The sequence below is a fragment of the Eleutherodactylus coqui genome, chromosome 2 (assembly GCF_035609145.1).
Source record: "Eleutherodactylus coqui strain aEleCoq1 chromosome 2, aEleCoq1.hap1, whole genome shotgun sequence".
Taxonomy (NCBI): Eukaryota; Metazoa; Chordata; class Amphibia; order Anura; family Eleutherodactylidae; genus Eleutherodactylus; species Eleutherodactylus coqui.
The window spans coordinates 168222327-168239131 of record NC_089838.1 but is presented as its reverse complement, the minus strand read 5'-3'; the positions used below and the strand labels follow the sequence as shown (position 1 = coordinate 168239131).

Sequence of the window (16805 nt, the reverse complement as noted above, 5' to 3'; positions counted from 1 at the left end):
AGTTTTCTAGCATACAGGAGTTGACGATATTGGCACACTCCATATTTGCACTACAGTTTCTGAAATCACTTTTTACCTCTCATCATTTTTTAAGGCTGCATTCCCACGAACGTATATCGGCTCGGTTTTCACGCCGAGGCAATATACGTCGTCCTCATGTGCAGGGGGGGGGGGGGAGGATGGAAGAGCAAGGAGCAGGAACTAAGCTCCCGCCCCCTCTCTGCCTCCTCTCCGCCCCTCTGCACTATTTGCAATGAAAGGAGGTGGGATGGGGGCGGGGCTAAGGTCCCAGAATTAGCCCCGCCCCTGTTCCGCATCTCCCCATTGCAAATAGTGTAGAGGGGCGGAGAGGAGGCAAAGAGGGGGCGGGAGCTCAGTTCCTGCTCCTGGCTCTTCCATACTCCCCGCCCACCCCCCCCCACAGATTAGAACGACGTATATCGGCTCGGCGTGAAAACCGAGCCGATATACGTTCGTGGGAATGCAGCCTAAAAGTGAGAAAGGTGGGTGAGGTTAGCAGGAAAGGGCAACGGATGTACGATAATTGCTGGTGTGAATAATAGCATACATTTCTGCCTGTTCATAACATGCATATACCTTAACTTCTGGTCCATGGACAGTCATAGATGCATTAAACTTATTTGTGCCTCTTACAAAATTTGCAGCATTTTAGTCCAATGGATATTAGTTTAAGACTGCCATATGAAATACCAGTAAAATTCCACCTATGTCTATAGTAAAAAGTAATGTTGCCGTATACAGGTATGTTAGTAGCAAAAGTTCTTTTCTCATAGATGGTATTTTGAAGGTTGAATGCTATTTCTATTTTGCACTTTCACTGTGGTTAATGCTCTATGAACAGCTCTGCCACAATTTATTCCTGTGCCTCGGAAATTGTCATTTAATACCTGCAGCATGGGAACAGGGACTGACTGACTTGTTTATTGTAACATTAGAGTGATCTTGAACCGGAGTTCCCTGGTTCAAAGCCCATGAGGCGCTGGCTACAACTGTGCTTTCTTTACAATACTCCAAAGATGGGCATTATTGGGCTAGTGTAAAATTTGCCGCCAGACAAATCGCCTGTATAATTGGTAATTTTACAAAATAACGTCCACTCTTGTTACGGTCGTTAAAGTGCTGTGGTTAGTTATGCATGTTGCCAATGAAGAGAACACACAATTAATGTAGATATTTTGTACTGTTAATATAAAAGTATTTTATAGGAGCATGCAGGTGAACATAAAAAGAGTTCCCGCTAGGGAAGGAAAAGCTTATGACATAAAGAAGGCCATGCACACAATGCACTGAAAAGCACTATGGCAGCTGTGGAAGTATAAATAATTCTGCAAAACCATTTACAATCTAGCAGAGGATGGGGCTCCTTTTTTACTTTTTAGCAATAAACAGCATTTCTAACATATTGAGCACAGTCATTTCACTTCTACATCCATCTTATAGAACTTTCATGGTATTTACCGCCTTTCTATATTCTTTACAGAGATAGGATTGCAAATATTTTTCCTTGTAATTGAAGCAATTTTATGTATCTCTTGCTTATAGGAGGATCTTTGTACTTTCTAAGTATGTTGCTGTGAAATGAATCCCACTCATGGAAAATAAGCATTACATTGTCATAAGCACTTTAGGCTTGGGGCATAAACAGCAGGCAAAGTTGTTACTTAAGGGGAACAGCTTTATGTAGTATTTGCATTATGTATGATTAATGTTGGAATGTCTTACCACTTCCCTATAACCAATGAAATATATTATCTGTACTGTAGTATAATGTATATAAAAAAAAAAGCCATTTGCCTCTTTTATTTGTCCTGATACCATCTCCCTGGAATTTAATTTGACCTTACTCTATTATAGCGGCAGGTCTACTAGGCTTGTAGACCAAACAATTCGGTTAACAATGCCGGAAACAATACAGTTGACTCCAAGACATGGCCACTGTATTCATGAGGCCAGCACTTCCCGACCCATCATAATTGAGTGACAACCATGTGACAACCATATCTAGTCGAGAGCAGTGCTCCCTTCATCCATTATGAATGCAGTGAAATCAGGACTTGCAATCCATCGCATTGTGCCTCAATGACAACATGTCACATCGTATAAGCACCATAAACTAAGCTTATTTGCTCATAGGATGGGGCACTATGTTTTTTTCTCTTTTGGTGCATCAGACTTCTCTCTCTGTAGTCGTTGCGCACATACACTGATCTTGACCGGTTCCCTTTAAGACACAATAGAAGGGACTCCGAGTCATGATTCTACTGGATTGATGATGGATGGTTCCCTTTTAAATGCAGTTGACTGAATGCCGTAACTATTCTGTTTTAGGAGCTATTAACTAAAAAAGCACAATATTCTTGGTTTCTCTGCAGCAGTCCCATAAAGATGAATGGAACAGCAATACACATGCTTGTCCATCACTCCTTTCATAAGCGGGAACACGGGATCCCGGTTCTTATGGTCAGATCCCTAACTATTGCTTACCTCCTATCCTGTTTAAGTCTTGGAACAACTGCTTTAACTGCCATCAGGCTTTCTGTATTTTGATCTTATTATCTCTGTCATTGGTTTCTACCTAGTATCATCGTGGCTAACACATGAATAAATTGACCCTAAGGGCCTTTTACACTGAAGGAATCGTTCAGATTCTAGTTGGATCGCAGGAATTTGAACCATAATCATTATGTGTAAATGCCATTAATTTGTTCAGTTTCAGCAGGCATAAAAATCAAGCGATGATGAGCCTGTTTAGTGTTAATGGAGGCCGGGCGGTTGCAGCGATCTCCAGACCTCTCGGTCTCCATTCACTGAACGATCCTTGTTACTGCGATTGCTGTGTTGTGCGAGTGCACACCGTGATATGAGGGCTTGGAAGCCGGAGAGTAGTATCAGTGGCACTGCGCAGGTCTGGGATTCGGTGATGTCATTGATCTCCGACACGCATGTCACATGATTGCTGGGAGCAGGGCTGGGTGCTCCATTTCTCCAGGGTGCATGCGCAGTTAGCATATAGCAGGTGGATCTTATTACGGATTGCTATATTTTATTGCCAGATTGTAGTCCAACATATGAGTATGATAGCATTATGCAATGTTGCCTTATTGATCCCATTGAGAATTTGTGGTTATTTAAGGTTAATCATGCCATCTCTGTTTGTCATTATACTTATACTTTTATAAGGGTGGCATATTATAATGTTACTTTTATATTTATACTGTGGGGTCAATTTATGCAAACAGATAGCATGTATATTATGTGTTGTTGATCTAGATTTCTTTGGTGCGGCATACATATTTTGGCTTCCTTTAAACTGCTTGTACACTAATTGGTCGGATTTCCGCCTCGGAGGACCTGCGATTCATCACGTAAACGAATTGCGGTTGTTTGTGGATGATCGCGGATGCACAGCGTAACGTCCACGTGGAAAAAAGATCGCTAGCAGGCGATTACTTCAGAAAGTTGCCCAATGCCCTGGAATTGGACCTTCTCCTCCTCTCCGCCCCCCCCCTTCTCTCCGCCCCCCCTCTCCCCTCCCTCTCCCCCTCTCCTGACTGACAAAAAATTTGCCATTGACGTGCGTCGTGGCGGGGAGGGGCCAAAAACTGGGGCAGGTTGACCACGTGGCAGGTCACCTCCTCCAAATGGCTCCGCCTGTCCTGCTGCTACCCTGGCCGCACAGCTCCTGGAAGCTGCTCTGGCAGGTCCTGCTTGTGGCAGCCAAGCTCCTGCAAGCGGCTCCAACTGCCCTTCAGCTGGAGGAGCTGCTGTGGACATCTCCTCCAGCCACGGGACCCCCATGGCAACAAACACACCGCAGGGAAGTTTCGGATCCTCTGTACCCTCACTGCTACCAGACGAGGATGTCAGCCAATCCGGAGCTAGGGGGTCGTTACCAAGGCATTACCTGTCATTCTTTAGGTCTCCACCCATAATTCTGGTGGAGACTTAAAGGGGTTGTCCCGCGGCAGCAAGTGGGTCTATACACTTCTGTATGGCCATAATAATGCACTTTGTAATGTACATTGTGCATTAATTATGAGCCATACAGAAGTTATAAAAAGTTTTATACTTACCTGCTCCGTTGCTGGCGTCCTCGTTCCCATGGAGCCGACTAATTTTCGCCCTCCGATGGCCAAATTAGCCGCGCTTGCGCAGTCCGGGTCTTCTTCTTTTCTGAATGGGGCTCCGTGTAGCTCCGCCCCGTCACGTGCCGATTCCAGCCACTCAGGAGGCTGGAATCGGCAGTGGACCGCACAGAAGCCCTGCGGTCCATGGAGACAGAGGATCCCGGCGGCCATCTTCAGCAGGTGAGTATGAAGACGCCGGACCGCCGGGATTCAGGTAAGCGCTGTGCGGGTTGTTTTTTTAACCCCTGCATCGGGGTTGTCTCGCGCCGAACGGGGGGGGGGGGTTAAAAAAAAAAAAAAAAAACGTTTCGGCGCGGGACAACCCCTTTAATGCACCAGTGCCATGTGAAAAAGCACACCATTTATGTGAATGTTTTAAAAACAAAAATAATGTAAAGCAAAAATGGCATGGTACCAGAAAAATCTATTTTGAGCGATAATCACTGCGTCTAAACTCCTGCCCATTGTGCACTATTTGTTCATCTCTGAATTCAGGCTAGCCTGAAGTCAGTGATGAGCCTTATCAGTGCCGCACGCTGAGTTCTCAGCAGGATTAAGCTGATAGTATTCTCTCAGCTGCTATACCGTTTGGAGTTCAGTGGGATACCGCTGACAGCTCCAAGAACAAAGCAGCTGTTTACAGATGAGCCTTCATTTTCACGCTAAGGAACTCTTAAGTAGCTAATTAGCTACTTAAAAGCTTATGCAAAGTGATTGCTCAAAACTGTCACTCAAACTGCCGTTTGAGCGAATTTTGAGCAATCATCTTGCAGTATCAATGGACCTTTAGGAAGTCCCAATTAGACTGATGGGTGTGGATGTGTGGGCAAAGAGACGTAACCCCCCTGGGGAGTCTACAGTAGTTTGAATCCCCTTATTTTTCTGTGTCTGATATTTTTAAAAAGCCTGCGTATTAAGACTTTTTTTAGGTTCAATAAACTGCATGTGCAGATTCATCCTGGATTGTAGTTTCTGTTTGCGTGTGTGTCTTTCCTGAGATATAATCTTATTCTAGCCTGAGGAAGAGGCCTAAGCCTCAAAAGCTTACATACATATACTTTTTTTTTTTTAGCCAGTAAAGATGTATCGCCTCCATAATACATTTGTTTTTTTTTTTTTTAATAAAAGAATATTTAACATCACAGAAACAATGCTAAAATAGAGTTGCAGTGCTTCTTACTAAGAAACGGTGCCTGTTGCAGCCCATTTCTCTTGCTAGATCTCAGTACAACACTATATACTTATCATGAATTCCTTTTTTCTTGCAGATGAGCTGAGGAAGTTGAGTTGGTCTGGAATTCCGAAACCTGTCAGATCAATAACCTGGAAGCTGCTTTCTGTAAGTTAATCATTGGCTGCTGTTAAAACCCTTTATGCATCTACAAGGTGGCATAATGAGCTGGGGCCCTGTCTTGGTGCCACCACATGTTGAAAATATTCAAATTCTGGGTGATGGAATAAACAAAAAAAGAAACAAAACTGGCCCATCAATCCCTGAAATATATGAAATTCCTGCCCAGATTATCTCACCTAGACTGCTGTTGTCCAGCTCCAAAGGCGTGACCTAAAAACCCTGAAGAGGCATTTGAGGGGGATAACAGCAGTCCAGCTGTGATAATCTGGGCACAAATTCCATATCGAGGATTGATAGGCCCATTTTTTTCTATTTATCCTATCATTTGAGCTTGAGATATCTTCTACAATGTGGTGGCAGCCAGGGCTGTGGAGTCGGGAGTTACAGTACCATTTTAGTGAAGTCTTTAAAAAAAAAACAAAAAAAACAAATATATATATATATATATATATATATATATATCCTGTTTCCCTGAAAATAAGGCCTACCCCAAAAATAAGGTATTATAAATGAACAATTTGTTGCGTATTTCCTTTCATAGGAATTTAGGAACATTTTGAAATCCTATAAATATATGTTCTATTCATCTGAACTCCGATTTATCAAAAACCTTGATAACTAGGATGTGGAAGAGCAATAGAAAATCAGTTATTGCCTTTCCATTAGACGAAGTATCCTCATGCTGCTTCTTCAAGGCTTTTAGTTGAGACGGGTGTGTGCTGCACTATCTGCCTATGCTCAGTATTGAGGCTCCTCCTCTACAGACCAGAGGAATCCTTATGGTGATGAAAATCCTGATGTTACCATTTTAATACAGTAAATGTATCCCTTAAAAAAGGGGGGGGGATTATATATGAAAGAGTCAGAGGCTGGGAAAATTGAGGAAAAGGGAGGTTTGGCTTACAGACTCCACAGCCCTGGTGGCATATTTGGTATTTCAGCCGCACTTAAGCGGGGCTGCTGATTAGAGCCACCTGATTGGCTCTTCGGCACCACGTGACTACACTGCGTCCACGCGGATTGCCTTAAGCAGCCGTGCACTACACACTACAGTTAAGCAGCCGTGCAGAGAACCCCCTTTGGAGATGTGCATGAGTGCTACTTCACGAGACCCGCGGGGGTTTAGGGTTACGGGTTAGGGTTAGGCTTGAAAAAGACTTAGATTAAGTCGAAACGTGGCCATTTTATGGAGCAATAAAACCCTTTTTTTTTACAATCTCTACACCGTTGATGCTGCCGCCTCCTTGGATACCATTGCATTTATTTGGGGTTGGGTTCATGACCCCACAGGTGGCTTGGCATATACAGACTGGAACCTCTGCACTGAAGTGCATGTGTTAGGTGTGCTGCGGGACTTTCCTATTTCTGCTTACACTGCGTCCACGCGGATTGCCTTAAGCAGCCGTGCACTACACACTACAGTTAAGCAGCCGTGCAGAGAACCCCCTTTGGAGATGTGCATGAGTGCTACTTCACGAGACCCGCAGGGGTTTAGGGTTAGGGTTAGGTTTAGGGTTAGCATGGCTCATCGTGCACGGCTGCTTAAGTGTAGTGTGTAGTGCATGGCTGCTTAAGGCAATTCGCGTGCACGCAGTGTAGTCACGTGGTGCTGAAGAGCCAATCAGGTGACTCTACTCAGCAGTGTTGTTTAAGTGCGGCTGAAATACCAAATATGCGCCCTGGTGTCAGCAGGACGGGGCCCCAGCTCATTATGTGTTTGTCACTAGTAAGTGCATGCAGCACTTTTTCTTCTGTCCCAAGGCCAGGAAGCTTGTCGGAAAGCGGGGGAACCCGATTATAGTCAGTGGGCTTAGTCTAGTGTGGTTTGCTTCTGTCCAGAGACTGAACTGGTCGGCTGCGGGGATCTCCTTTTCCTGCTCCTCGAAGGGAGAAGGAAAGTGGAATCCCTGCTGCAGATGTAAAACCACCCTTTCTCTCCCCCAAAAACTAAGCTGAGAGACAGAAACCGTGGACTGACCCTAACGCAGGTGTGAAAGCAGCTTTAGATGAACTTTCTGGATGTTTAATTTCCATTAGTTACAGTGTATGCCACTGAACTGGCTTTGTAATGGTACTGCAATGAATACGATAGAACTACTTCTGAGCCGCTCTGTATATGTGACCTTTTGTATGATGACGGAATCTGGTATTTCCATTAATCTTTTTCTTGAGTTTAATTTTGTCTTTAGAGGAATTATTTTATTAGAAGATATGCAAGAGGAATGTCTGTGATGTTTGGAGAAATGTATTAGTTGTCAGATTTGATCCTCTTTAATATTAATGGCTCTAACTAGTGCCTGTTATATCTGCCAGTTTTAACAGCTGTAGAATTCTGGATGGATTCACTTAGACTGCTTACTCTGGAGAATGTTAAAGAGACTTTATCACTGGATCTCCATGCACTTAACCTCTGCTTAACATTCTGAGCCGCGCACATGAGTGTTCAGCACTGCTGTTTTTTCCCTCTTTCTCTCAGAAAGATGCTTTAGACAGCTATCCTTTTTTGGCATGACATCAAGTGGGAAAACAAAGTGTTTACATCAGATTGAGTTTAATTTCCAGTGTTAAAATACTGTTTGTCATGTTAATGGGAGTTAATATGTTTGCAGTTTAGTAGATTTTATTTAGGATTTTAACAGTTTTAATTGGCAAGTTATACAAGCACAAAGCTGTTGTCTCAATCTGAGCTTCTTTTTTCTTAGTGTGACTGCGTTTTCACACTTCTCTATTGTACATTCAATAGTCTGTTAGCAGCGGAATAGTGTGGATTGTCATAATACAGTGGTTTCTCAACATACAGTGTTAATTGGTTACAGGACGACTTTTGTATGTTGAAAATATTGTATTATGAAACCATAACACTACGGAAAACGGGTAGTTTGATCCAAAGCCCCTGAAAGTAATACAAAATGAAGAATAAAGAAAGTTAAGCAGAATATAGATAAAGCAAATTCTCACATATAAAAGTTAGCTGCTGAAGGCTGTAAATGACATTCTATGTTGAGGACTGTAGCTTCTTCGTGGTCTTGTACAACACTCAGTGTATCCCTCCTCCTGGTACAGGTAAAATACTGTACAGAACATGTAGTACTGTAAGAGGTGCTACTATGTATGCCCTTCAGTAATGCAGGGGTTTTACCAATGCTCATGCTAAATTGCTCGATTATCTAGCAAAGTGCACGTGCAGCGAATCCAGACTGACAATTTATGTTGCATCTGGATTCAAGTTACAATAATTGGGAAAGATGGATTTAATATTAAAAATGTATTGTATCCTGAGACCATTGTAATTTCAGGGATTATTTGTATACGGTAATCCTATAATGTGTGTTCTAAAATTACCAATACACTACAGTGCTGCTTGCTTTAACATGCTACTACCAGCAATACAGTAAATATATACCTGCAACTGCTCCATGTGCTCGCATATCTGTACCTACTGTGCTGCCCAATGCCACCAAATACTATGTTAGCAGTGCCTGAGCATGCGGATATAGATGAAAACTGGGGTGTAACTTGAATATGTTGGGCCTCAAAGCAAAATTTTAACTTTTAGAATGTATCTAATGGGACAAGGGAGACATTAAACCCCAAACCAGGCTCAAAAAATCAAATTGGACACGAAGATTATTCAGACCCTGCTTTCTGTTGCATCCAGAATAGCGGAGGTGGCCAGGTTATATGGAAATGGCCAAAAGGATTATTTTACACTGTTCCCTTAAGGCTTCATTCACACGGGGGTATATCACCCCGTTTTCACGGCTGGATGATATACTCCACCTATCTGAAGCATTAGTTTCCAATGCCTCAGTTCAGATGGGCGTTTTTCTGCAGCGTAAAAGATAGCGCATATGGTGCGCATTCCGGTTGGGCGCTTTTACGCCAGCCAGAAAAGATAGTTCTGGAACTATCTTTTCCAGCCGGAATACGGCCGCTGCTATAGACTCCTATGGGAGCTGCTGGAGAAGGGAGGTGGGAGGAAGTTTAGCAGCGTGTCTTTGCGACTTTGACCAATAAATGCTTCCAGTGTGTTCTCTAGCCAGTGCTCTCCTGTATGGCAAACACAGACCCTTTCTGATGGTTGTAGCTGCTGCCGGAGCCCCAGCATGTACAATCACACTGTAGTGCCGATGCTGGGTGCCGAGCAGCATACCTTGCTGTAACAGTTTGGGAGTGCCATGGTGCTCATCATGCCATGCTGGAACTGCCAATAAGAGCATAAGCGTAACTACACTGCAAAGTTTTTAGTTTGTTTGTAAATTAAAGAATGTTGTGCCTCCCCACCACAGGTAGCACCCCACCACAGGTAGCACCCTAAACAGTCATCTACTCTTGCCTAGCCCTCATATGGCTAGATTACATCTGTTGGCCACTATTCTGCTGCCAGGTCATTTTGCACTGGCATCTCTATAGAAGTACTGATCTATAGACATATTACATGCACAGATTTACTCTGCCTCTTACTCTTTTCTTTAAGCAACTAACGCCTTTATCAGAAAAGTAGCAAGAACCTCTCACCTCAAGTATAATAGCACATATATCAGTATTTAATTTCGCCACTATTTGCCTCCTTGCACCAGACTGCCACCAACTCTGAAAGCCATCCTTTAAAATAAAATTAAAAAAAAGATGGTCCCACAGCTGTTAAGTGTCTTTTCTGAAGCTAAAAGCCTTACCACGACCATTTAGCGAAAACTGCAGCCAAAATAGCATTTGAGTACACACATTTTTTTGTGGTTTTGCCATGTATTTGTACAAAGACTGCATCAAAAACAGAACAGCGGACACAGATTGGGCATACTGCCTTCCAAAAAACGCTCTGTTAATAACCACAAATGTCTGATTGGGCTTTTTTAAATCCTATTCACTTACATGAAGTATGGGGAGCCTTGTTTTTTCTGTTGTTGGAGATGCAATAAAGAAAGCATCATTTGATGCTGGAGATTTTGCATCCAACCACTGTGTGCTGCTCCATTCTTCTCATTTGGTCAATCATTTGTATATTAGAGTTTAATTTAAAAATTTGCACAGTTTGTCTTTTGCAGCTTCTGTATATCATTGTATATAAGAACTGCAGTCGAAGGGCCCTTTTACACTGAACCATTATCCTTGAAATAATCATTGAAAATGAGCAACCATCTTTCTGTGGAAACATGGCCAAGGATTGAGTGATTATTTACTATTTATCATTCATGTTATGGCCGCCCCTAGTGAAGCTAGGCATCCGCTGGCGATCCTCATAGGGTGGGTTGTCCTTCATTACTCTCTTTAGTGGCGCTTCTGAGCAGAATCCGGCACGCTGAGCAAGTATTTATGCATGTGAGTGGCTATTTACTATATTTATTACCTTGTTACATACTTTCTTTGGATTAATTGTGCCGGCACCATTGATGCATTATTTTTTGTATGGTCTTTCCCGGTTACAGTAGTTGCCTGTCGTCTTGTGTGTTTTAAATGTTTTTAACATATTTGGTCCCTTTTGGTATTTATTTCAATACGATTTTGCATCTGATATTCATATTTTCTAGAGTGCTGGTGTTGCTTGCTTGCAGCCCTTTTCTTTTCAGTGTTGTGCATATACTATGTGAAGTGGGGAGCGTTTGCACTCAGTGAGAAATCGGCGATCCTGCAATGATTTTCAGGCTGGTTGAAAGTGAGCGACCAGCGAACTGTAAGCGAATAGTGCACGTTGGCTGTGACTTTAGATGCAACGATTACTTGAATGAATTTTGCATGATAATCGTCCTATGTAAATGGCCCTTAACTCTCAGTAGGAGATCCATCCATGAGACTGAATGGACGGCTTGGTTTTCAGCCCTTATCTCTTCTATCCTATACATTCTTATTGGCTAACAAAAATAACCACAAAGAAAAATTTATTGTGGTCATAAATTAGCTGATAATTATGTTCAGGAGGGAAGAGAACAAAGGGGAACTAAGCATCAGTTCAGCTGCTTTGACAGATCTCCCATATAGACTGCAGTTTATATAACATGATATGTAGAAGCTGCAGAATACAAACTGTGCAAAATGTTTAATCAAACCCTATTGCAAAAATAATTGTCAACCCAAAATACATGCATTTAAGGCTTCTTGCACCCGATCGGGTTGGATTTCACATGTGGGATCCCACAGCGGAATCTGACCCTGTGCCAGGCCGGTGACCCCACGTACCTGTCTGGAATCTTCTTAATCTATATTGCGAATGGTTCAGCCGGCATATATGCGCAGAACAGATTTTGCCACACCATTGCTAAGTGATGATGCGGATCCCATGACCTTCCCACAATCATGATTGCGGAAGGGCCGCAGGTCGGACGGCCTCCATTGACTTCAATTTTGCACGGAATCCACCTAAAAATAGAGGATGCTGCGACTTTTCCTCTGCGAGCGGAAAATTGCGATTGCTTTCCGCTCATGTGCAGGAAAAATCGCTGTTCCATTGCTTGTTATAGGCGGTATTTACTGCAGAATCTGCAGGCAGAAGCCCGTTTCCGGATTCCACAATGCAAAAGTGTGCAGTTTGCCTTAACGTGTCTACTGCATTAGCAAGTGGCTGGTCTAAGTTTGCATGGCACGGCAGTGTACAGCGTACTCATTACCTGTATTGTGCAGTATGTGTTGCTGCCGTTCAGCATGATCGTGACCAAGCTCACGGGTGAAGACACCAGGGACACTATGCCAGGTAATTTCCAGTATTAGAGGCACTCAGCCTGTGTAGAGTGCTTTCCTACATACTTTTAATGGTCGAAGAAAAGCCTTACCTAAGAAATATGTATTTGTTAATGTTCGATACGGTAGCATTGAAGCTTTTATGGTGAGTATAATCAAAGTAATGGGTTACTGATCATTATTAAATGAAGTCATGTGTCAATGTTAAGATATTTAAAATTTTATGATGGAATGCTTATGCAGGTTTTAGTCTGTCCTTAAGTTTATGAGCTACAAGGTTTTCTTGCACTCGCTGTGATCTTTTGCTTGTCCAGAAAGCATGAAAGGAGTTGTAATTTAAATGATAGCACATAAAATGACAAGCACTTATTCAAATTAAATCAGCAGCTAGCTAAGGTTTAGGATGATCTTATTACGGGGGGTGTCATGGATCGCTTACTACAACATTTTTGATCCCTTAAAATGTTAGAAAATGTCAGAAAAGGACAATTTTATCTGTGCAACAGGAAAAAAATATACTTGTTAGATGGCTTCCATTGAGAAGTGAAGAAATCGGAGCTGCACAGTCATGCCTGCCATCAATGAACTTTCAAAAGAGAAGAATATCAATAGATTACTTAACAATTAATGATAATTATTTAAATCATCTCTGCACTTTGACATCTTGTGTGATATCCTAGTCAATGTGAGAAGTAGGAAAAGTGCAACTTATGTTATTTACATAAAATGATGTTCTAATGTTGAAAATCCCTCTAAGGTGCTGGCCAGTAGGGATCTTCCCTGCTTCTAAGGGTTCCTTTACGTGGGTCAGTTCTCAGCCCGATCTAAACTAATACCAATAGAACATGCTGATTTGGCACCGTTCGCTTTTGTTTGACACAAGCTGAGAATAGTTACTATTTGGTCGAACAATTGCTAGTCCTATCGTTTGTCCCTATGGGACGACTGTGCATCTTGCCATTCAGAAACAAACATGTACAGCAAGCCTTTTTATGTTCTCTGAAGAGCAAAGGTCACTCGGCGACTGAGCATTCACTTGTTCATTGGCGGACTGTTGACCTTTTTACACAGCTTAATTCTTGGGCAAATGAGTGTTGGGCCTTAGCTTGATCTCCAGTATCTGTTATCAAGTGACCTCCATTTCCAGTAACAGCGATAATAAGATAAATAACTGGAACGGAAGGGGGATGATGACTCATACTGCCCATAGAAGTCTGTAGAGGGGAAGAAAGAGAAACAGATTCAGACAGAGGTGCTGCAGTTAACCTTCCGCAGTTATCTTCAGAATAGTTGTGGACAAGGAGGAAAGAGAGGGTGGAGCAAAACCCGTACAGCCTTGTTTGTTGTGAACAATGATACTACATACATGGTGAAGAGCGTGGAGCGGTATCTTCAATAGTGGAGGTGCTGCCTGACCAGATGACACACCACCTTGGTCCAGAAGTTCTACTGCTTCTGCCCTGGCTAACTCTCACTACACAGGCAGACAGGATTATTAACTCTGTTTGGGACCCACCAATTGCTTGTATATTTTAAACACTAGCCAAACTGGGGGGTTATCCCCGAAACGCGTTGTCATAAGCTGATCACGTACTTTATTAAATAAAAGGAGACATTTTCCCACACCTTTGGTCACTTCCTACTTGTTTTACCTGGAGTGTTGCGCCTTCCCCACTGCCAGTTTTTAGTCCTATTCTCTTGCTCATCTTCAGAATAGGTCAACAATAGCAGATCGGCTCAGGAGCCCCAGTAGTCAACTGTTTCCTGGGTGCTTGTGTGTATGGATATGTTTTTCTTCTAGAGGCAGTCATCTCCGTACATTGTGCAGTGGATCCAGTTGGCGATAGCATGCAGAGTCCCATTTACTTCAGTGGGACCTGGCATGCAGCACCAGCTACAGCCACATGCCCAATCTACAAAATTGTCTGATTCCAGCTCTGTACACACAGGCACAGGAAACAGCTCACTGCTGATTTGCTAATGATAGCTTATGCTGAGAATAGTTCATCAATAACTAGAAGTGGGAGAACCTCTTCAAGAGATTTACAGCTCCTGAAACCGCATCTGCACTGCTCAGTACTTTTTTGGTGTCTTCCATGACGCTGATATGTCTCTGTGAGCATTATCTGCTGTTTTCTCAATGTGCAGGTTATAGAAGACAACATGGCAGCCTCCACACACCAGCTTAGGGAAAATTCTGAATTAGAGATGCAGCCTTAAGAGCGAAAACTGGTGAAAATGCCATATACAAATCATATAATGGTCAGAAATAGTGTCGGCACATGGCAGCTTATTCTGAAAGGTTATCTGATAGAGCAGGTATGCTTCAACCTTGCCAAGAAATAATTGCTGTTTTTATACATCAATCACAATAAAAATTTATGGGATCACTATTTTATTCAAAGGGAACTCCAGTTAAATGAAGATGTCCTTTCTTAACCAACCAGAAAGGATAAGACGAGACTGTCAAACTGTTCTAACTGAGAAGAGGAAAAAGCAATGTTTGTTTTTCCTAATGATTTATCTATGTACATCTATGTACAGAGTAACAGATGCTGGTAATTGCTGGCCCTTCTAGCAAAATATGTCCACAATTCGTTAATGGTAGCGAGGCTATTTGATGTAGGCTATATAGGTACCTTTGCACGGCTTGGTAGTCGCTTGAATAATTGAACAAACGAGCAGTTATGAGCAACTGTAAGCCCATATACACACTGCCCCCTACAGGGAACTGAATGAGAAGTCTCTCAGTCATTGCTAGTCATTCTATTTTAATGATCCTAAACGGAACGATTACCGAGCAACTTCTCGCTTAGTATAAACTGGGTTTGCTTAATCTTTAAACAACTCCTGTTTACTGTGAATGGAAGCAGTTGACCAGAAGAGATGGCCAGCACGCTCCGCCTCCGTTCTCTGACTATTGCTCCTATGTGAAAGCATTGGAACGGTTCTCCAGAGCTTTTGTGCCCAACAGTCGGACTATGTAGAAGTACCTTAAATCTTTGAGCAGATAGTGATCTAATTTCAATGGTCCTGCAGATGATGTACTTGGTAATATATATGGAAAGTAGGAAAAGATCTCCATAATTCACAAATTATTTTAAGAATGTGAAAATATGTGTGCAATTCTACAGTTCTACCAATTCCTTGCCCATTGACTGTGTCAGTATGATATAATTCAGCATGTCTTTCCATGACTACCTCAGATTATGCAATGGATGGCGTAATCATGGTTGCATTGAACATGTGAGCACATAGGAAACTGGTGAGTGCTTCCCGATTATGGCTCCTTCTTAATTGTTTATTCTATGTCAGGGGACACATTGGTAGTAAATCACACCACCCAATTCTTAGATAGGCATTACTGATATGGTGGGCTGTGTAACTGCCATAGCATCACAAATGAGTTGTTTTTTTTTTACAACTTTTGCAAGGATTTTGAACATTTTCCAGTAATTCAGTAGCATTGGATACAGAAGGATACTGGTGTCTCACTCAGATATACACTAAGCAAGACATTCCTTCCTTTGTATATTATGGCAAGGCACAGAATGTCCTGCAGAGGATTATAAAACTGGCATTCTGTGTGCTAATCAGTAGGGGCAGCTATATGAGTCTGTCTGCAGTAGATAAAATCATCAGACATACTGAACCACAAGGCTGCTGCTGGAGTTACCCTCTGGGAAAGAAGCTGCTGGGAGGAGGCTGAAAGCCTGAGGTCTGTGGCTGACCAGGCTGCAGTACGGCCACGAGTCTGACAGGGAAGGACGCCCCTAGACTGACACCCTGGTTGGGTGCGCTGTTGCACATTGCTATGACGTGTAGTGGCACTATGTCACTGTGTTTGATAAGAGAGCATTGACTTAACAACAGTGCGAAGATTTGTTAACTTTGTAACTATTATTTGCTGCGAAAATTAAATGGGCTTCCTGAATTTTATCACCTACTCTGGTCTGGATATGGGTCACCCACCTAGGTGAAGGAAAGGTAGCAATCCTTAGAGGTGACTAATCCCCTAAATGTCACAATATATATGGTTTGCCTCAAGGGTGGCAAGCTGTCATTTATCCTGGCGTATCATTTATTCATCTTTATTCCATCTCACTACTATGTTCAAAGTTGCTTACTACTACTAATATTCCTTTCTATCGTCTACTGAGTTTATTTATTGGTGATATAGCTGACAAGATTGTTGGTTTTTTAATCTTGTGTTTTCTAAATAATCTGTTAAAGTAAATTTTTAAAACCTTGTTTTGCATTTAATTTAAATTTAATATTGGAGGTTGGGGGTCAATCCATGTAGCTTTTCTATCAAAAAATAGTGTTTCTCTAACAAACATGCAACGGTAGTATTGCCACTGTTCATTTTCCAATATCCCAAGTAGACAAACTAGAGACTCAAAAGGGACTGTAATCCCTAGAATAGAAGAGATAGGATCTATCGTTTGACTCCAGAATATATTTAAAGAGGAGCGCCAACAGATCATGTGCCAAAAATTGAGGCATGACCAAAAAGGAATTTTACCCATTTTATGGAGCTGTTATGGGGTCATATGTGCTTGGTGAATAATATATAACTAAATGATTTTGTCATTAGCAGTTGGTGTGTGACTCCCAAGATCTGGGACCGT

General features: G+C 42.3%; 1 protein-coding gene across 1 annotated transcript in view; it reads left to right on the top strand.

Annotated features, from left to right (window-relative positions):
• TBC1D22A (TBC1 domain family member 22A) overlaps positions 1-16805 on the top strand; it is a 490668-nt gene that overhangs the window by 105077 nt on the left and 368786 nt on the right. Inside the window, exon 5 of the mRNA XM_066591889.1 lies at positions 5417-5487. Coding sequence (XP_066447986.1) covers positions 5417-5487 — 71 coding nt within the window. The remainder of the gene's footprint in view (positions 1-5416; positions 5488-16805) is intronic.